General features: G+C 41.7%; 1 protein-coding gene across 1 annotated transcript in view; it reads left to right on the top strand.

Moving 5' to 3' along the window:
• The first annotated feature begins 2,876 nt into the window (after positions 1–2,876).
• The window catches only part of MAST2 (microtubule associated serine/threonine kinase 2), a 150,027-nt gene continuing 131,445 nt past the window's right edge, over positions 2,877–21,458 (top strand). Inside the window, exons 1-3 of the mRNA XM_082226711.1 lie at positions 2,877–3,234; positions 13,897–14,044; positions 14,303–14,445. Coding sequence (XP_082082837.1) covers positions 3,070–3,234; positions 13,897–14,044; positions 14,303–14,445 — 456 coding nt within the window. The 5' untranslated portion in view covers positions 2,877–3,069. The remainder of the gene's footprint in view (positions 3,235–13,896; positions 14,045–14,302; positions 14,446–21,458) is intronic.

Below are 21,458 nucleotides of genomic sequence, written 5' to 3'. Positions count from 1 at the left end.
GTTGAAGCAAAGACATAATAACTTAGTTTAGGCATAGTTTAGGATCCTGTCTCCAACAATAGTCTGTCAGAAGACTCTAGTACAGACTGCACAATGTGACCCAATGCTGCTCAGGGAAGATAAATTGAAGTTTAAGGTTCAGAAGCAGCTAGACCATATTGTACCACACATTAACCTAAGAAGTTAGAGCAGGGCCTTTATAGGGCCTAGTTAATTTTTGGCATGTCTGGTCAAGGGCTATGAGATTAATTGGGTAAGTTGGAAGTCAATGAGTGCCATTATTTTTTGTCATTTTGTATAGGCTTCATTGTATGATTTTTTTGGGGTCTCATTGTTTGATTTAAGTGATGTTTATTCATCACTTCTGCTGCTTTGAGCATGTGGAAAAACATATTTTAAGTCAGTTTTTTGCCTTGACAGATGCTTAAGAACACACACCCCTTTTTTAAACATGTGGATGCTAAAAGCTTGATTTTGCAGTCCTAGCCAGACAGCAAAACCAGGAGATTTATCAAGCCAATGGTAGTATGCTCTTGACTCAAGACGCAGGCCTGTTATGGGAAGCTGTCTGATACTGAATCAGACCACTGGTACATCCAAATCATCTGGAGTGACTGGCAGTAGCTTTCCAGGATTCCAGATGGTGAATCTTTCCCAGCTCCCCCTCCCCCGCCATCATCCTGGATATTATTATTAACTGTATTAATAATTATCACTACCTGTCAATAACATTTGACCATTGCACTGCTCATTTTAGTTTTTAAAAAGTCTGCTTGAATTTAAGTTCCAGCTTTTCCAAAAGGTAAAGCTGCCCAAGATTCTAAGAGCTTGCAAATGTTTGCCCTGGAAACCCATTTCAAACGTTAGAATTAGAGTAGAGTCCAATTTCCTCACTGTGCCCTGACCAACTACAAGTTAGGATGACTTTAAAAACCAGGTCAAGCTGCTAATATTTGACAGGGAAGCACTGCTTCCTAATATCTGAGGGATGGTTTTGCTTAGCTTTTAAGTTTTAGTACATATATATGTGTGTGTGTGTGTGTGTGTGTGTGTGTCATTCCAGAAAAAAACCCCAAATCCAAGACACTTTGAGCTACACAAGAGCCAAACATGGTGTCCAAATAATTTAAACAGAAGGCGATTATGCAAGCACACAATATAAGATTTCATATCTGCTCTTTGTTTTACCCCATGCTTGGGGAGAACAGCCTGATTCAAAAGGATGGCAAATCTGGAAGAGCATGAAGAGGCACTGAGTCCGATCCTGAAGCTTCTAAAGGAGCCAAGGCTTGGTTATAGTACTTAAGCTTGAGTTCCTGACAATCCTATTGCTCCAACAGGAGGTCTGAGAATAACAATGAAAGAAACTTTGGTAGTATCTACCTTCCGGCAGCAATTTGTACCTTGGTGCTACAAACTGTGAAAATCACTGCAATTTTTATTAGATTTTCATTTAAATATAGCTACAGGGAAAAGAAGGGAGTTTCACTTCCCTCCTAGAAACTCAGTTTTTATTTTACTCCAGTTATGTATGGCCATATCATGCCATTGATGCTTTAGTTGAGATTTCTGCATTGCAGGGGGTTGAACTAGATGGTCCAACTCCACAATTCTATGAGTATGTTTACTTGGTACTAGTAAACCACGCTGAAGGTTCAATTGGGCTTATTTCCTATTTAAAGTTACAAATTGCATTGAGTGGCCAGAGTGGGCAGTGATATGTTGTTGTTTAGTCGTTTAGTCGTGTCCGATTCTTCGTGACCCCATGGACCAGAGCACGCCAGGCCCTGCTGTCTTCCACTGCCTCCCGCAGTTTGGTCAGGCTCATGTTTGTAGCTTCGAGAACACTGTCCAACCATCTCATCCTCTGCCGTCCCCTTCTCCTTGTTCCCTCCATCTTTCCCAACATCAGGGTCTTTTCCAGGGAGTCTTCTCTTCTCATGAGGTGGCCAAAGTATTGGAGCCTCAACTTCACGATCTGTCCTTCCAGTGAGCGCTCAGGGCTAATTTCCTTAAGAATGGTTACGTTTGATCTTCTTGCAGTCCATGGGACTCTCAAGAGTCTCCTCCAGCACCATAATTCAAAAGCATCAATTCTTCGGCAATCAGCCTTCTTGATGGTCCAGCTCTCACTTCCATACAGTGATATGGAACCAAGTGAAGCTGCTGCAATCTGTTCTGAATCTAGAGTGCTTTGCATTTTCATATAACATTTAAAAATGTAGTTAAAGAGTCTAGGGAATGGAGTCTTTCTGGATGTACCTTTGTGACAGATTGGCACCAGTGCTCAATAGCCAAAAGCCAGCTGTTGTATCAGAAACAGGCAACATGTCATCTTAATAAAGCAGCATAAACACTGATAGCACTCTGTGTATAGCTGCTGAAGTCACAAATATCAGTTGGGAAATGTTAATAGGCTGCCCATAATTATTTCCATAATTTATAACCAGTTAAGTAATCCAGATTAGAATTGGATTTAAAACCAATTAGCTACCACCATTTAGCCAGGCACATGGGGGCACCCCTCTTTAGCAGGGCTGCCCTACTGGGGAAGGCAAGTTGAGCTGGGCAAAGGTGATGGATGAAGACACGAGATCATTCTGCACCATTACGGAGCCGCACACAGAAAAGGCTTCTGCGCCGCCTTGCACTTATACAGCACTGCTCCATGTACCCCATCATGCATTGCGCGCCGCCCCCGCCCCTCGCCTTCCAAGCTGTTCCGCGACGCGTCTTCCCTCGCCTTTCCGTCTCCCCGCCCCCTGCCGTGTGGCTCCTCCCACCTCGCGCCGAACTTCGCTTCTTCGTCTCCGACGCGCCGCCGGCCCCTTAGAACGCCCTCGCGCACCGGTGGCCCCACCTCTCGCGATACGTGGCTGAGGGGGCGGGATTGCCGCAGTGCCCGGCGTGCTTGCCTCTGGCAGGAGAGTGGAGATGTCCGCGCGGGAGGCAGGTTGCGCTGCCTGAGGTGCTTCCCAGCGCCAACCCCGCCGCCCCCCTCCGCAGCCATGGCCGGCTGCTTAGGCTGCGAGCCCCCGCGCTGAGGAAGTGCCGCCGCCGCCGCCCATCATGAGGAAGGGCCGCTCCCGGGGGGACAAAGCGGGGCCCTCGGCTCTTCAGGTCCCCAGGAGGATGGAGCAGCCCATCCGGGGCCCCGTAGACGCGGCGGGTCCTAGGAAGGAGGCGGAAGAAGCGGGTCGGGCTGGCGCAGCCTGCAGGGAACCGCCCGAGAAGGTACTGCGGTTGCAGTGTGTGCTTCTGTCTCCTGGTCTGTTTAAACTGGAGGTCCGCGAAAAGGGGAGTCCAGAGGCGCCTTTTGCGGTTTTGCTTTCGGAGGCATGTTCAGACAGCGGGGTTTGGGGGCGGGCGGGCAGGGGATGCTCACAGCCCTGGCACTTGGTCGCTGCAAGAGAATTGGGGAGAGGAGGGTCACGTTGTGGACGATGAGCGGTTCTGTGTTGTGGGAGGGTATGCTATTCTAGGCACAGCCTTCCAGAGGGTTGGGGGGGAGGGGTATTTCCTAAACTGTACTTTGGGCAGCGGGAGAGTCAGCGAAGATCGTCTGTGCTACTGGTGTCGAGCAATCATTCCTGATGCTCCAGTAAAAAGTGAAAAGATCTCTTAAATCTTTATGGTCTTTGTTGCTTTGCCAGGCTAATATTACTCATATGGTAAAGGGATTCTGTCTTTGGTAGCCTGGACCTTTGGTTATTCCTTTGGATGGCCTACTTGCCATAAGTCTGTATTTGTGCCTATTTTCTTGATTGCATGTAGGTACCATTTTGGTCAAGGGGCAGCCAGGCATGTTCAATTCCATCCTGGTATCCTTCAGTTTGCTACTCTGCATCTTTTGTTGTAATAAGAATATGTGAGAATATGTGAACATGGGATGTTGCCTCTAGTAGTTAAAGAGATCTGGAGCTTTCCTGAGGAAGTTTATATAATTCATTACTTTGCCAAATGTGATCTAATCACCTGTTGCTGTTAGTGGACTGGTGAGAAGGAGGGTGCAGACTGCATATAAATGGTCTTGTTATGGGGTAGGAGTTTCAATTAGATCTTTTAGCTATGTGCTTATATGTACAGCATATGCAGTTTATATGCTGCATTTTTACAGCATTGGCCCTGCCTGTCTATCATTTCTTCGGTATGGTCCAATGCCAAACACCACCAAATACCTTGTGGCAGACTGGCAGTTAGGCTAGTGTGTGAATCCAGCTATGGTTCATAGCTTATTCCTAATTAGTAACATCTGATGAGAGGCAGCATACAAAGGGGGCAATAGGGATTAGCATGGTAGCGACTGGACCTAACGTTCAGGGGTCCCTTTACCTTAATTCCCCCCATCAATATATCTATCTATCTATCTATATCTATATATATCTATATCTATCTATATATATATATATATATCTCATCAGGGACGCGGACTTATAAAAAATATTGGGGGGCCCCCCGGGAAAGCTCATGAATAATAAATAAGCTCATGAATATGCAAATAAAGTGGTGCCGCCTCCTCGTGAGCGAATAGGGGAGAGCGTGCTGCGCCTATTAATCAGCTCCGGAACAGCTGATATGCGGGAAACGTGGGGCTAGCCGGAAAAGAGAGGGCGAGCCCCCTCCACTCCGGCCCTAAACCGCTGAAACCGCCAGGAGGAAGGAAATTCCCCCCGGCAGTGCCTTGGCAGTGGCGATGGTGCTGCGAAGCAGCGAGGCAGGAGCCCCCGCCCCCGGGGATTCCCTAATCTCACGGGGGACGGCCGGGGCTCTACGACTAGGGCGCGCGGCTGGCTGGCGAGGGAGCAGGTGGGGAGGAGGCGGGGGACGGCGGCGGCACTCTGCTGGAAGGGCACCTGAGATTATTGGGGGGGCTGAGCCCCCCCAAAAATTTTTTTGAGGGGGCTCGAGACCCCTCAGGCCCCATGAAGTCGGCGCCTATGTATCTCATCCAATATGTGGAGGGCAACTTTATAAAGCAGAGAGTACTTGTGGAAGCTCCCTGTGTGTGCGTGTGCGCAGTAAAGCACTGGAAAGTTGGATTTTCAAAATGCTCAGGGGCTTTTAAGAGTACAGTGGTACCTCAGGTTATATACGCTTCAGGTTACAGACTCTGCTAACCCAGAAATATGACCTCAGGTTAAGAACTTTGCTTCAGGATGAGAACAGAAATCGTGCTCTGGTGGCACAGCGGCAGCAGGAGGCCCCATTAGCTAAAGTGGTGCTTCAGGTTAAGAACAGTTTCAGGTTAAGAACGGACCTCCGGAACGAATTAAGTTCTTTACCCGAGGTACCACTGTATACAGTACAGTGGTACCTCGGGTTACATATGCTTCAGGTTACAGACTCCGCTAACCCAGAAATAGTGCTTCAGGTTAAGAACTTTGCTTCAGGATGAAGCAATTCATCCTGAAATTGTGCTTTGGTGGCGCGGCAGCAGCGGGAGGCCCCATTAGCTAAAGTGGTGCTTCAGGTTAAGAATAGTTTCAGGTTATGAACAGACCTCCAGAATGAATTAAGTACGTAACCAAAGGTACCACTGTACAAAAGATAGCCTGCTTCCCAAGGTTGCCCTCCAAGGTGATGAAGAGTGTTGAATGGTGATAAGGGAGGTGGAGATAGGACATCACCAATGCACCTTTTACATGATTTTCACATGATTGTCTTTTTAGGTTGTCTACCACCTGGTGATATTTTATATGAAAGTGCATCCTGTAAATATTTAAATAAATAAATGTTAACTTCTCCCTAATTAACAATGTCTGAAGGCGAGTACTATCATGCCTTATCACCGAGCTGCCTACCCTGTTATAGGTGACTACTGCTGAATGTGTTAAAGAGTGGCTTAGAGACAACTGTAGTTAAGCAGTATATAAATTGCTTAGATAAAAATAAAAGAAACAAGATCTCCTTTTTGGAAATGTCACTGGCTGTATACTTGCCAGTTTTTGAACTCAATTAATTAGCTATTTCATAGGGTTCTTTCATTTCCATAGCACAATGACTATTCCTTTCCTCTTAATGACTGCAGGGAAGACGATGTACAAAAATACAGAATGTTCATGTCTAAAGGTTTCAAGGACCACATCTTCCAGATGCACATTCCCAACATATTTGCTTATATGCACCCCCCCTTTGGGAATTATAGTAAGAAAATGATTGAAGTGTTGTGGAAGAGCAGGTCTGTCATTCCTGTAATTAATGGGCACCATCAGATTTATTTTGAAAAACTGCTTTTATCTGCTTTGTTTCTTGTATTTTTTATTGTTGTGTGATATTTTGCATTGAAGTTTTGTATGATATTTGCAAATGTCTAGCCGCCTATACATTTTCCAAATAAATAGCATCTGAAAATTTTTAGTAATTTCATTGAATCTGTTGCTCATTATCTGTTTTGGTAGATGGGTAGCTGTGCAAGCAGTGTGCAACTTGAGTATTAGTATGAGAGGAAGCAACTGGTACTGATATGAAAATGGAAAGGAGAGGTGGCAAAATATAAAAAATGAGAGAACGAAGCCCAAAATGTTAACTGCAGGGGGAAAACCTATCCTTTCTACAGCTTCTAGGGCCTCTGAAAAAACTCTGCATTGGTATAATGACTGACACAGTTGGATTAATTGGCAAAGAATCAGACTTCCTGATAGGTCCAGCTGGATTTTATAAGAGTGGTTTGGCTGGTGATACTCACTTTTAAAAAATAGGAAACTATGTAGTTCAAACTATCTGTAGGTTTTTTTTTTTTGGTGAATACTAGCTCTCATGAAGTGCGGTAGATCTTTTTTCACATAGCCTGTATGCCTAATTAGTAAACCACAAGAGCTAGGGGAGTTAGATGAGAGCTAGATTTATGTTCTGTACTGCCCTGAGATCTATGGTTAAAGGGTGGTATACAATTTTAAATACCAACAACAACAATATAAATATAATAGATAATCTGCTACTTATAATTAAAATACATATAAACCCTTCTGGCCTGTTCTGAGATCAATAATAATATACTAAAAAGTTTGGAATATATATCTAAATTGTTGTATCAAAAATGATAACCTGCACATCTTGCTTGCAGGAGTTGCATCTGGCCAAAGGGGGATAATAACATTTGGAAGCATGAGTGCATTCATGTAACTTGCTTTCTATACAGCCCTGACTGGATCAGATCAAAGGTTATTCTAGTTCTGCTTCCTGTTTCTCACAGTGGCCAACCAGTTGTCTATGAGAAGCCCACAAGCAGGACATAAGGACTTTGAGTCCTTCCTGCTGTTCCCCAGGATCTGGTATCCAGAGACATGCTGCCTCTGGTCTTTGAGATAGCATATAGTCATCCATTGATTGGTACTGTGTGTTACCTTGTGTGAAGCCACCCTGAGAACTTTAAGAATTAGAAGTGGAAAGCAGGAAGCCTCTTATTTGGTGTATGCGATAAGACTACTTTTAAGTTAAGGTTTTGCAAAGTCACTTAACACTACAGCTGCACACAAAAGCAATAATCTGTGACGAACAAGCAGCTGAAAGTCTTTCAGTAGCATTTGGCTTTAGGCAAGTTATCACTAATGGTGCATGTGGACATGTGCCCCTGTTGAATAGGACCATCTCCCCCACCCACCCTGCTCCGGTTGTAGTGTGGTAAATGAACCTGCAAATTAATTCCAAACAAAACTGAGCAAAAGTATTTACTCTTTTCTTAAGTAGATCAGTATTGAAGGAGAACAAATGGGCTTTGGAATGGTTAATATGGATAGAGTAACTGCAAAGTTCTTTTAGAAATTGGCTGATGAGCTGCACATTAATTGTACTGCTGCATATGATTGCAGAAACCACAGGGACATAGTGATGCAGAAGCTGCCTTATACTGAGTCAGAACACTGGCCCATCTGGCTTAGTATTGTCTGCATGGACTAGCAGTGGCTCTCTAGGGCAGAGCTTTCCAAACTGTGTGTAGCGACACATTAGTGTGTCAGCTGCAGCATGTAGGTGTAACGTGCAAATGCTCCTCCCAGGGCTGGAAAGGGGTTAGTTTAACCTCCTGTTTGCTAGCAAAACTGAATTACTGTGTCACAAAATGATGCATGTCTAAAAAGTGTGTCACCAACATGAAAAGTTTGGAAAGCTCTGCTCTAGCGGTTCAGACAGGCTTCTCTCTCAGCCCTACCTGGGACGTTCTGCATGTAAGGCACTCTAGTCCTTTCCCTAAGAAGTAGGGTTGAATCCAGATGAGGGGGCCTTGCAAAGGGGCTCTGAGTTTTAGTGATATTTGGGGGCAGCACGAGGGAAGGGAATGTTACTTCATTTGCTGCAGATGTTTTTGGAGTGCTTCTTCATTCTGCAGTGAGATCCACCTCTTCTCTTGCCAAGAAAGGACATAGCTTGTGTTCTGTATGTCTTGGGGTGGGGGTCGTTTCCCTTACAGCAGCTGCAGCAGCCATTTTAAATAAGGGGAATAGCAGTAATAAGCGGGGGCCAGCAAGATCTTCCTTTTCTTTTTGCAAGTGCTTTGCCAAGGCTAGGGAGGTTCCCAATTTCCCTTGTTCCCTCTTAGAGTACGCTGCTTTTTTGGAAAAAAAACCGCTCATGAAATGTCATTTCTAGCTTTGAAAAATGAAGCTCACAAAAATCCTGTTTAGTCCTAAATAGAAATGGCTGTGATGACAGTTAATAGTTCTGGGTATTTTGTCATTTTGCATGCTAAGCGGAAAATGCCCTCTCTTCTCAAGCGAATCATAGGTTTGGCATGTTTTCATGTTTCTTCACAACCAAGAAGTCTAGAACTCAAGAATTTGAAATGAACTATTAGTTGGGGCTAGAAAATTGAAGGCTTAAGGGGTTTTTGTGTGTGTAATAGAATATACTAACATTCTTAAGCCATTTTCAGCATCTTAAATGTGCATACAGTACTGTTTTGCACTTTGAAGTTAATTTGAGTTGCATTAAATATAGAGCTACAGTTGTATTTGCAGAGTTTTACTTACCTGGTTCTTGAGGGGTTTTTATTTTTTGGCAGAAACTGTTGTCACAACCACACTAAAGTAAGTATTTCTGCTTAGAAAGGTTTTAAAAATGTTGTGTGTTATAATTTGACCAGAAAAAAAGCATGTATCAATAGGACCTATAATTTTGAGCCTCTGAAATTTCTCGAAAGGGTCTCTGTGAATCCTCAGGTCTATTGAGATTGATTCTCAGTGTTGGGACAGCAAATGCCATTGGCACTTCTGCACTGGTACTGTTCACACTCTTGGATTTCACAACTGTGAAATGAATGGGTGTTATGCAACTCCAGTGGAGTATTGGGTTGGAAATGAGAATCTGATCTTGTAGCCCTTTAAGTGCTAGATTGAGGGTTATCAGTATGGAGCCAAGTGCTTCCCATTGGTGCTTTGTTCTAATTTTGGGGCAGTTTAAGATTGTTGGGGAATTTGACTAGTAAGGGTGAGAATCAACTGGTGCTGTTCCATATGGCAAGTTCAGGATGCCATTTTAGTTTAGTCTTGCAAGTAAAATAGTTAGGAGTGGTTGAGTCCTGCCTGTCAGATTCCTCTTCTGTGTTCTCACCTTTGCGACTAGCTCCTCTCTTCCTTGAAAAGGTGACTAAGGTTGCACCATCCAGGTCCCTGCTAGGATGTGGGACAGATGCACAGTGTCAGCTGACGTAATTATGAAATTTTGTTACAATGATGTGCTTTCCTAAAGTGTAGTTCTTGTAACTGTTCTATCCTTAAAGAGCTACTTTGCAGCTTTGCTTGCACAGCATAGACTGATAGTTTGCCCACTCAAATCCTCTGCTGGTACAATTGCTATCCGCTCCAGCCAAACAGATTGGGCGGCTGTAAGGCTGGCCCCCTTTCTTGTCTACTCCTGCTGTTATATTTTCAAAAGATCTACTCTAGGGGCCTGATTTTACTAACTAGAGGCGGTGTAATTTAGTGGCTGTGAAACTCTGCTACAAATCAAGAGGCTCCTGGTTCAATTACCTTGCAAATTAAGGTAAACAGAAATGGAAAATATATGCACCTTACCTTTCTTTGCACAGTGATTGAGGAACCATGTATAACACACTGCACCTGGAACACTACTTATGGGGAAGTCAAAATTCCACCCTTATGGATCCCTTGGGACTCCTTCAGAGATTTTACATTCCAGAAGCAGTTATCTCAGTAATAGCCAGAGAAGTGGGCTCTCTGGAAAGGAGTCAATCAAGGGAGATATTCTGCTGTTAATTTGCTTAGGGGGGAAATTGCACCTGGGGGTACAAAAGCCTATCCCGCCAAGGGACACTTGGAGCAAGATGGTTCCCTTTGAATGGGTACTTTTGCCCCACAGCAGCAGTTTTCCTTTCTACCAGGATATCATTTAGGACCCTCCTGCCTGCTATCCCATCTCCACTTCCCAATGTGATGGCTGTGTGTGTGTCATGTAAGTTACTGTAGATAAAATACTACACCAGACTTTGATTTAACAGGTGGTATCCAGTTCACACATACTGTTAGTGCAAGGATTTTGCAATGAATCTACCCCAGGGGTGTCTAACTCAAATTCATCGGGGGCTGCATCAGCAGTTTGGTCACCCTCAAAGGGCCGGTTGTATCTGTAGGACTTACAGTACAGGAGAGAAGGGTTCAGGCAGCTGTTGTATCTGTCACATCACAGGATGGCATGCGCGCAATATAAAAACAAGTGGAGGTTTCCTGAATGCATGTAAAGTGGAGGTTTCCTGTGTAGAACGGCCGGCGCCGCTAGAGGGCAGACGTTCTCTGGCTTGTAGGCTGCTGCGCATGCGCTGAAGAGGCGTCTTTCTTGTGTCAAAAAAGAAAGAAAGAAAAGCGAGAATAAAAGGTGAAGGCTGGTGGCCGCCGCCGGCTACACGGGCCACATGACTAGGTCTGGCGGGCCGGATTCGGCCTGCGGGCCTTGTGTTTGACACCCATGATCTACCCTCTCCTCCTCCTGTGTGCACCCTTCATTCTCCCCAGAATTGTTCTGGAAGGGTGGGAAAATGCCTGGGGGTGTGGGAGAAGGAGAGAATGCAATGTTGTGCAATAAGATATCCTTGCACTGATGCAACCTCTACAAAGCACTACTTTGGATACAACTTTATTTTTCTTAAATTATCTGCCTCAGTGTATTCTTGTTTTAGCATGGCAAAAACTAAATAATACAGACAGAATATGTTATTAAAATGCACAGAATTACAACTCTCATTATGTGCTGTGGAGGAAGATTTGGAAGCATCTATATTCTAACATGTGCTTCAAAAGAGACTGTACCTTACAATTTTTTTTAATGGACAGATTGTGAACTTACAGGCAGTGGTGTATTTATGGTCTGTGTGCCCTTTGCTATGGCCCTATTTGTTTACCGAAATAAGTGTGACTATATCTGAAAATATGATGGAACTAAATATATAAGAGTGAGTTAATAACACCCCCCCCCAATTTTATTAACTTATATATTATTGAACAGTATTTTTTATTTCTAATTAATTATATACATATTTAAAAGAACGAATGAAAATTCAAAGCTTTTGATAAAATATTCATAGATTTTAAATCCTCCTGAGATATAGTAGAAGCTAAACAATTATTTACTCTTCTAAGGGTGCATGCAATATTCTATTCAGTCTAGGAATGACTTATACTAAGTGGTTTAAATTGAGCAGGGGTAGACATAATTCAGAATTGTGAGCTTCAGAAATAAATGTCATCAGCATGCACAGAGTGTTTCTGCCTTCCCAAAGAGGTATCTCTGTTTACATTTAATAAGCAGATTTCACAGTTTAAGTCTGAAATATAAATTTATTGGGTTGTATTCAATGCTAGTCCTACTCAAAGTAGACCAGTTTAAATTGGTGAACATGGCTGACTTAGGTCCATTGATTTAAATGAGTCTACTCTGAGTAGGAGTAGCATTGGATAGAACTCTCCATTGCTAGTCAGCCACATGATACATGGAATCACTGCCATTATTTTACCAAAATGGGAGGCATGTGGCTGTAGCATTAACAGATATTAATCACTGTAATGTTAAGTACATCTGATGTTAAGTACATTTGTGTATCTGAAGAAGTGTGCATGCACACGAAAGCTCATACCAAGAACTAACTTAGTTGGTCTTTAAGGTGCTACTGGAAGGAATTTTTTTATTTTGACTATGGCAGACCAACACGGCTACCTATCTGTAACTGTAATGTTAAGAAATCCATTAGTGTCTTCTGTGTTCTACTTCACCACAGCCTAGAGTCTAGGTTTTACACAAAAAGAGTTACAAGGCACACTGCTCTCATTGTTGGCCACCAAATATTTGTTCCGGTATTTCATTGAAGAAAGCCTGCCTGCCTGCCTGCCTTTTCTCTTGTCTTCCCTTGTCTTTTAGCATAATTATGCTATCAGTTTGATTCTATCAACTTTTAATGAGGGTGAATTGCTACAGGTCCCTGGTGTATACATACTGTAATAGATTTAGATTTCACTTGGAAAGTAGGTAGGCATTTTAGTGCCACTTTTACCTTCCTTTTCCTTTCTGAATATATTTGAAATGCCTAGTGCTCATGACAGTTGACATTGTCATATGGGGTATTTGATTGATGGAAGTTGTAATGTTTGTAGTATGGTGGCGGTGGCGGGGGGGGGGACATGGCTCATGTCAGCTGTTATTATTTGGGATAAGAGTTAAGCTTGTTATATCAAATTGATTTTCCTAGAGAAACGTGTGGCAGCCACTGGTGGTGGTATCAGAGAACATGTCTATATACAGTGGATTTAAAAGAGTCCATGATACTTATCTACTACACCTATAGGTATCTGCACTGGTGTCTGTTATCATCTAGGCTGCTTTCTGTTATGCAGTGTTCTATGCATGCCTTAGTTGCTTATTTGTCATGAAATCAGTCTACTACTTCATGCTGTACCGTTGCAGTATTTGTAAGCGTGTGTGCTGTCCCTTTGGCTGAAATATGCTATATGGTATATTTTTAAATTCCCTTTAACCTTTATTGGCCATTTATAATATGAATGGATGTTTACTGTTTTCTCTAAAATGGTAGGGTACTAACTGGATTTGTTTATTGCTTTTTATGAATCTATCTTAATGAATTTATGGCAAGAATATATTTATAGCATAATGTGACTGTGATTGTACCTTGCTTCTAATAAGGTTGCTGGTGTGAAATTAGCATGAAAATACCTTGGAATTCTAACTTTGTTTCCCTTAATCGGTTTCAGTTTTTTGGGTTTTTTTCTAAATCGAGCAAGTAGAATATTTTGCTATTAGAAAGTAGATTGAAACCTTTCTTGTAGTAAACACAGGGAATTTGATGCAGACCATTCTCACCAGAGTGTTGCTCGGCCAATGATCCTGCTGGTGAAGAACACAAGGAGCTGGTTTTTGCAGATTCCTGTCCCAGTAGCCTTCAGGGCCACCTCACACGCTCTTCCAGAGTGTATGGGGGCCCCCATTGGAACAGTTTGGGAGCCTTCTCCACCAACAGGATTCCTCTGCTAGGTTAAAAGCCTGCCATGGACGGAAGAATCCTTTTCTGTATATAGAAGGTGAAGTCTGGATCCAACCCATGAAATTTTTTGAATCTAGAGATTTCTTGAAAAGTCTTTGCAGATCATAGCTTGTCTGTGAGTGATGAGGGAACAGTTTTTTAAAATTGTCTAATTAAGCAATAAATATGACATCTTTCAAATTAAGGAAATTTGGCCATAATTTGTCTTGCAATAATAACTTTAACATTTTATGGCTGCAGCCCTGAGCATTTTTATTAGGAAGTAAGTTGCACTAAACTTAGGACTTCTCCTTCAGGGTAAACAACCAAGATAAGTCTGAAGTTATATATCAAGAAGTTAGTGCATAAGTAATTTACCCATCAAAATTTATCCTGTTCTCTTTTGGCTTTTGTTTCAGAATCTCGCAGCGGAACCAATTTCTTTGCGCTGCAGGAAGCTTAGTAACCCTGATATAGCTGGTTCAGCTGGCAAAAGTAAGATCCATCGTCAACTGAGTCAAGATGACTGCAAGCTTCAGAGAGGTAGTTTGGCCAGCTCATTGTCAGGTAAAGTTTTGTGCAATTCATCAAATTGCTTAGAGGTTTCTTCACAGTTAAGCAAATTAATGGTACAGAGAAGTTCAAACTGTATATTTACCTGGGCAAGAATTTCTTTGTTTTGGTTGTGGCTAAAGATTGTTAAAATTGTATTATCTAAGGCTGTTGCATAAAAAGTATTTTTGATCGCTCTGTGTGAAAAGTATTGTATAATGAACTAATGAGCCACCAATTGAAGAAGGTTTTGCTTTGCTTTTTTCGTTAAAGGAAAGCAGTTGCTTCCTTTATCCACTAGTATGCACAGCGGAGTGGGCCAGGCAGCATGGCAGCCATCTGGAGAATCATCCAATTTGGTCCGCATGAGGAACCAGTCATTGGGACAGTCTGCTCCTTCACTTACAGCTGGATTGGTAAGTTTTGATGCACTTTACAATTTCATTAGCAAAGTTTTTGTTTTTGTTTTTAAGAAGAGGATGACTTGCTTTTATATCTTTGTCACCATTTTGATTGTTCTTCTCATCTTTTCATTATCAAATTTATACTTGATTTATATACATCTTGTGTTGCTACCCATGGACTAGCCCCAAGATTCCCAAGAGTGGTCAGTCCGCTCTCAGCCATGAAGCTCATTGGTTGACCTTGGGCCAATCGCTGTCTCTTAGCCTAACATACTTCACAGAATTGCTGTGAAGTCAAAATTGGGGTGGGGGGGGAGACCATGTATGCCACCTTGAATTCCTGGATGTAACATGGAATATAAATTAAATCAATAAAATAAACTGCTTTTGTAGGATGGGGCTTGTAGGGATGAACAATCTCCATACCAGATGCAGATTACATTTTACAATCATTGTCCTTAGACACCCGTTGGATCTTGGAAGAATTGTTCTGGTCCTCACATTAAATCTGGATTAGGCTCTTGGGCAGTCCAGGATTTAAGAGGCCTATACTTTTGTGCAAGGCGGTGGCAATAGTCTGGCCATTTTGCAGTGAATAATTCCCTCCCTGGCATGCCTCTTCCCACTTCTTTCTTTCTTTTTAATATACAACCTCTAAGTGCGGCTTACAACAATTAAAACTGTAAAATACAATAATATTTCAGATATAAAATATAAAGAAAATAGATATAAGTACAGCACATGAAACAGGAATCATTTTTAAAAGAAAATTATCCAGTAAAACACAAGCTTGTCCAAACAGTAAAATAAAAGCTTTGCCATAGGGTAAAACACTATAAGAGAGGGGGTGAAGAGCTCCGCCATTTAGGTTACTTACCAGATGTCTAAGAGCATGTCATTCACATGGATGTGTTCACAACATGAATGATATTTTTGTGATGGCTAGACTTCATGGAAAATTTAGGTTTGAGACAGCAATTAGACTGATTTGTGAGGCTAGTTTTGCCCTGGTGTGTAATATTATGTGCACCAGGTTTGCTTGCCTAATTCTGATAGAAACAATATTGGTGCTGCTGCAGACCCCGAAAGGATCTGTTTGGAACAGGTTTAATTTTGGTGGACCCACTAGCATGCTGGAAAATATATAATGTATTTAGTTTGCTGACACTTATTTGTGCGCTCATGATGCATTCTGTTAAATAATGCATGTCTCACTGGTGGCTATTAAACTTAATGATAATAATTTTGGGAATTTAGGTATGATTTAGCCATTTAAGATAGGTAAATTGACAGTAACAGTATAAGGGGCTGTACTTCTTGGAACCATGGATGGACTAGTGTTAAATAATTGGGGCTATAAGGAAGAATCAAACATTGCATGAACGGACTTCTGCTTTTGCAGTGAGTCTTCAAATCCTCTTGTATCCTAATTCTCTGGATCATATTTGGAGGGGGTGCAGTTGGAAGGGAAGTTCCATTGTGCTTGTGGAAGTTGTTTTGTGTGCACAATGATTTAGTGCTAAAAATGTATGCATAGCACAGGATACAATTCTGGCACATTTAATGCTTTTGAAAACAGGTTGAGTTTAATTCTTATGAAAAATGTTGCGTACTCTCAGTTCTTTTAAAAACATTTTTCACCTATATGCATTATTAAAAGACATTTTAAAGTATGAACATGGCAATTCACCACAAGTTGTCGATTATGCTATGGTGCCATCTACTGGGGGAGATTTGCCAATTTAAAGTCCAAAGACTGAAGAACATCAGAATGTTTGTCATAGAATCATTCTGAGGGTCATCTAATCCAACCCCCGGCTAGATCATACATGAGAGAGCCATGCAAACTCTGCTTAAAATCCTCCAAGGAAGGAGAGTCCACCACCTTTTGCGGGCGTCTTCTCCACTGTCAAACAGCTCTTCCTGTCAGAAAGAAAGAGGAAATGCAGTGGCGAAGGAGAGAAACATACTTTCACTTGCTAAGTTTATTTTAAAATTCCTCTTCTGTCCTTCTTAATGACTTGGGCTGATAAGCAGTTAAAAACTGGAATGCTTAGATAATATTAAATTGATTTTGGGTGGGCTGCCTGTTTTATTATTTCCTTATGTCTTCTAATATATAATTTGAGAACCTATGTGTTTTATTAGAACAGGCATCCCCAACCTTCGGCCCTCCAGATGTTTTGGACTACAATTCCAATAATCCCTGACCACTGGTCCTGTTAGCTAGGGATCATGGGAGTTGTAGGCCAAAACATCTGGAGGGCCGCAGTTTGGGGATGCCTGTATTAGAAGCTGCCTTGAATAGTCACAGTCTCACTGCAGCCCTGCCCACACAGCATCTCAGTCAGCAACAATGTCATTGGTGTTGTGGGAGAAGCAGTGTGGCACTAGCTGCTGCTGCTGCTGAGTTGACCTTACTGTGAGGATGGTACAAAGGACAAAAGGTGGTCATGTATGTGCTGTATGAGGTTGTAGGTTACAGCCAGCATCTTGACTTATGCCTGGAAAATAATAGGGAGGTGGCACAGCCTGTAGGGCATCGGTGGTGTGTGATCTCTCTATGATAAATTTTCACAAGGAGGGAAGCTGCTGCATTCTGCTCCAGCCGAAGCTTCCAGACAACTGAGGACAATCCATGGTAGAACACATGATAGTAGCCTATCCTTGAGATTATGAAAGTGTAAATGACAGTCTAATTAAGTCTTGGTTGAATAGAAAGGATTCCATCACTTGCTTTGGGAGTCCCTTTCATTTTAATAAGGAATATTTTTCCTTCGTTGCAAATTATTTTTCCTGCCTTCTAAACTACCCTGTAGGCTTTTTGTTTTCTACTAAACTCTAACAAAGCAGCTGAAGGAAATAATGGTGTATCAGACCTAGTGTGCAGTCCACCACTGAACAGTGTTTGTCTTGGCCATGGTGGGGTGACTGTGGTCTGTACAAAATCCTCTGACTTGTTTGTTTTCCTTCTTTAATATTTCTCTTGCATGCTTTTTTCACATGAAACCCTTAACATAATAAAGACCCATTTATTTCTCACCTATTTGAAATTGCGAAATTGCACGCATTCCACTTAACCAATGCCCTTAGCATCAGCTAAAACTGGCCACTTCACAAGCCAGGAACATGGCAACCACACAATTTGATTTTACGGTTTCCCTCACTCTTTTTTATAACATTTCAAAGCAAAAATGAAATCAAATTCATTGGTTCCGGGAGGAAGAAACCTGTGTGAAAGGCAACATTTGTTCCCTTTGTATATAATGGTGAGCTGTGGTAAGAAACAAACCTTGACTTACTGAGATCAAACAGCATTTGGTACATACTGCTCAAATCACACCTACCCTGCTTCTCCCATTTCCAAGTTAGGAGGAAACAAACCACAGCACTCGCTAAGTGTTACCTATGAACCAGTGCTTGTGGCTTGTTTCTCTCATAACAAATCAGAAGCTAAAGCCAAGATTTTGAAATGGAGGAGATTTTCTGGTCATGTAAACATTGGCTTTGAGTTAGAGAGACGCTGGTTTTGATCACATAGTTGACAATCTGGGTTCGGCTTTCTTAAGTCACTAGGTTTTGAATGCAGCAAGACCTTTCATTAAAGAAAGTCATTTCTCAGCATAGACAAACCTTGCAGCTTCTTCAATAGGTAATGTACAAGGTGATATTCCCCATTGCTTAATTTAAAATGAACTTGCTTTGAAAGTTTTAGGAAGTGATGGCTGTAACTACAAGCTCCCAAATACCTTCAGTTTCTCCTTCCACCCTCCACCCCGTTTCTCTTAAGAAGTGCCAACTAGTGGTGGCAGAGAATTCACCCTCAATTCCATAGGTGGTGCTTTATGACCTCGACCCAGATATCTTATTGACAGCTTTGTATGGATATATGTTTGTTGAGAATCAGAGTAGGTCACCTGAATTACCAGGTGAAAATACCTCTATTCTGTTGTACTTCTCTTCTGTTGAGATATAATACAGTGGAACCTCTACTCACGACCACAGTCCATTCCACAGGCCCGTCCTTATAGCGAAACAGGTCGCTGGGAGAGGCACCGTTGTGCTCAGGTGCAGGCGGTGATTGCCCGTTTCTGCGCAGGTGCGAATGGCGGCAAATCCGCCGGTTACTTCCGGGTTTGCCGTGGTCACAGCTTGAAAGCCAGTGTGGTGTTAGTGGTTAAGAGTGATAGACTTGTAATCTGGGGAACTGGGTTCGTGTCTCCACTCCTCCACATGCAGCTGCTGGGTGACCTTGGGCCAGTCACACTTCTCTGAAGTCTCTCAGCCACACTTACCTCACAGAGTGTTTGTTGTGGGAGAGGAAGGGAAAGGAGAATGTTAGCCACTTTGAGACTCCTTCGGGTAGTGATAAAGTGGGATATCAAATCCAAACTCTTCTTGAAATGTCCGCAAGTGGAGGTGGTTGTAAGTAGAGGTTCTACTGTAGAGGTTTCTTATATCATGTTGCCTGTCCTGTCCTGGCAAGAAATTTTTTTTAATATGGCGGGTTCTTTGACCTTCTCTTAGTACTTACCTGGTATTCCCAGATTATATAAGAATGTTCAAAGTTAATTGAAACTTCTGTTAGTAATTCAATTGCTTCTCCTTCAAGAAGCTGTAAGAATTGAGAATGCTTGTCTTAGAGGCGCTTAAGGTGAGCTGTATTCCACACCATGTTAAGCCTTTTCAGAGGGTGGTATGTGTTGGAAAAAGAATATCATGACTCATCTAAATATAGCTTAAATCGACTTACTGTGACTATAGTTCTTTGATGCACAGTTACTTCTTTAAAAAGCAAAACTACAACCATCCTGGTTCAAAATGTTGTCCAGTTGTATCCCAGCATAGACAATCACCTGCTCCTTGATTGAAACTATCATGCAAAATGATGGTTAGGTATCTTTAGAGTTACTCTATGCGTAGTGTTTCTATGCATAGAGAACAAACACAACTACAAAATAAACAGTAGATAGTAGATGGTTCAATATTAAAATTTTCATATTCTTCAGCACAGGGCAGTTGTTGCTATATGACAAAATAATTAAAATTAACTTAAAATAAAATGCTGGCTATTAGTTCTAATAAAACACAGTCTCAGCAGACAGATTGTAAAGCTTGTACTCCAGATAGATAGATAGATAGATGGGGGTGACAGACAATTTGAGGGAAACTGGATACGGAGGCAGTATTCTCAACTCTGTGTTACAGTTTTAAGGCACAACTGCATCTCTGGTAGAAATATTTGAGCCAAATTTACTGTTTTACAAGGACATCCTCAGCTCTTTGTGATGAGCAATGGTTATGGAAGGGTAATTATCTTGAGTACAAAAAAAGTAAATTACTCTTCAATGCCTTTTAGTACAAATGTTTAAAATGAATATACTTTAAGAGGCGATTCTGCACACAGTTATTTGTATGATGATAATTATAGGGAAGATAATTATGCACAGTAGCAGGCTATACCCAGAGTGTGGCAGTAGCTGATAGTTTATTATTCTGTGTTAACTAGTAAATAGCTCTGGAAGGAATAGTAATTTGCAGGAGGCATCCACCTTGTATACACATGCAGAATGCTTGTACATTCGGTTGATTATTAAGCAGTTAGATTTGGTGAAAGATGTTATGTTGGCACACATTCCATTTAGCACAGTATTCATCACTGCCTTGTTTTGTGGTAGAAATGTTAACTTCTTTTGCAAAGAGTTGTTTAGTCTTTAAATAAGCTTCTCTCGCTTCTGGATGTCCTCAACAGCTAACACGAAATTTCTAAAAGAACTTGAATGCTTGCCATATATTTTGAAGCATGTCAGGTTAGGGGCTGCTCAACCAAATGTAAATGCATGGAACTTGCCTTATGATAATTGGTAGTCATCTGCTGTCAGCTGGAATGATTGCAGTTCTCATTATCCTCAAATGCTGTGTTTTTTGTTTTTTTATCCAAGAGCTTGTTGAATTGATTTTGGCACGCAGACTCTGCTTTCTTTCTGACAGCAGCCCTATTGTGAGTGTAAAGTGAGAAACTGCTGGAGAGTGCTTGGCAAGCATGATTCTTATTATTCTAACTTGAAAGTATTTCATAAAGGAGGATTCAGAATGTTAGGTCAGTGGGTTGCAATCCGTCCCCTCAAAGCATGAGTATCTTGTGAGCCTGATTTCAGCTTGCTCTTTTTTTATATTGGAAGCTTTAATCTTTCGCCCTTGATGTCCTGTTGAACAGCTTTTTTAAAAGAGCCTATTCCACTCCTGACATTCTGGTTTGCTGTGTTAGAGAAATTCAATATTCTTTTTGCTATTCTGAAGAATTAATATGGAAACATCAGGAAGCACTTCGGAAAAGTTAAGGTCCCTGTTGACTCTTAAATTCCTTCTTTCTCTGAAACGAGTTCTAACTTATGTAAGTAATATAAAATGAACTGATTCTGCATTGCTAGTTTCTGAGGCCTAATTCAAATTTTAGGGCACTTGCCCTTGAACTCATTGTTGACCAAATATGTGGACCAAATATCAGTTGGGGAATTTCATTTTGGGTGTGCAACAGTGCTTTCCTATGCATATTAGTGTTCACTGGGGCTTACTCCCCTAGTAGGTGTATTTAAGATTGAAACCTAAAAATAAAAATAACTTTTGGAACTCAAAATTTATTAGTAGTTTTAGTGGACCTCAATAGATTTAGATTAGTACAGTGGTGCCTCGCAAGACGAAATTAATTCGTTCTGCGAATTTTTTCATCTAGCGAATTTTTCGTCTTGCGAAGCACGGTTTCCCATAGGAATGCATTGAAAATCAATTAATGCGTTCCTATGGTCAAAGAAAAGTCCAAACAAAGCCAAATTTGGTACAACAAGAGTTTATTAAGTGCTCTTTAAAGTCACACATACTGTAAAGAGCATTTCAAAATTCAAACCCAGATTTTTTTTTTTTAAAAAAAACAGCAGAGTGGCCCAATGGTCACAGAAAATCATAAAAATGCAGAAAAAAACCCACAACCTTCCAGATTCTTGCAAACCCCTCCCCAACTGTTCCCC

The sequence above is a fragment of the Podarcis vaucheri genome, assembly GCF_965113315.1.
Source record: "Podarcis vaucheri genome assembly, chromosome: 6".
Lineage (NCBI taxonomy): Eukaryota > Metazoa > Chordata > Lepidosauria > Squamata > Lacertidae > Podarcis > Podarcis vaucheri.
This window is presented reverse-complemented; position numbering and strand designations above follow the sequence as displayed.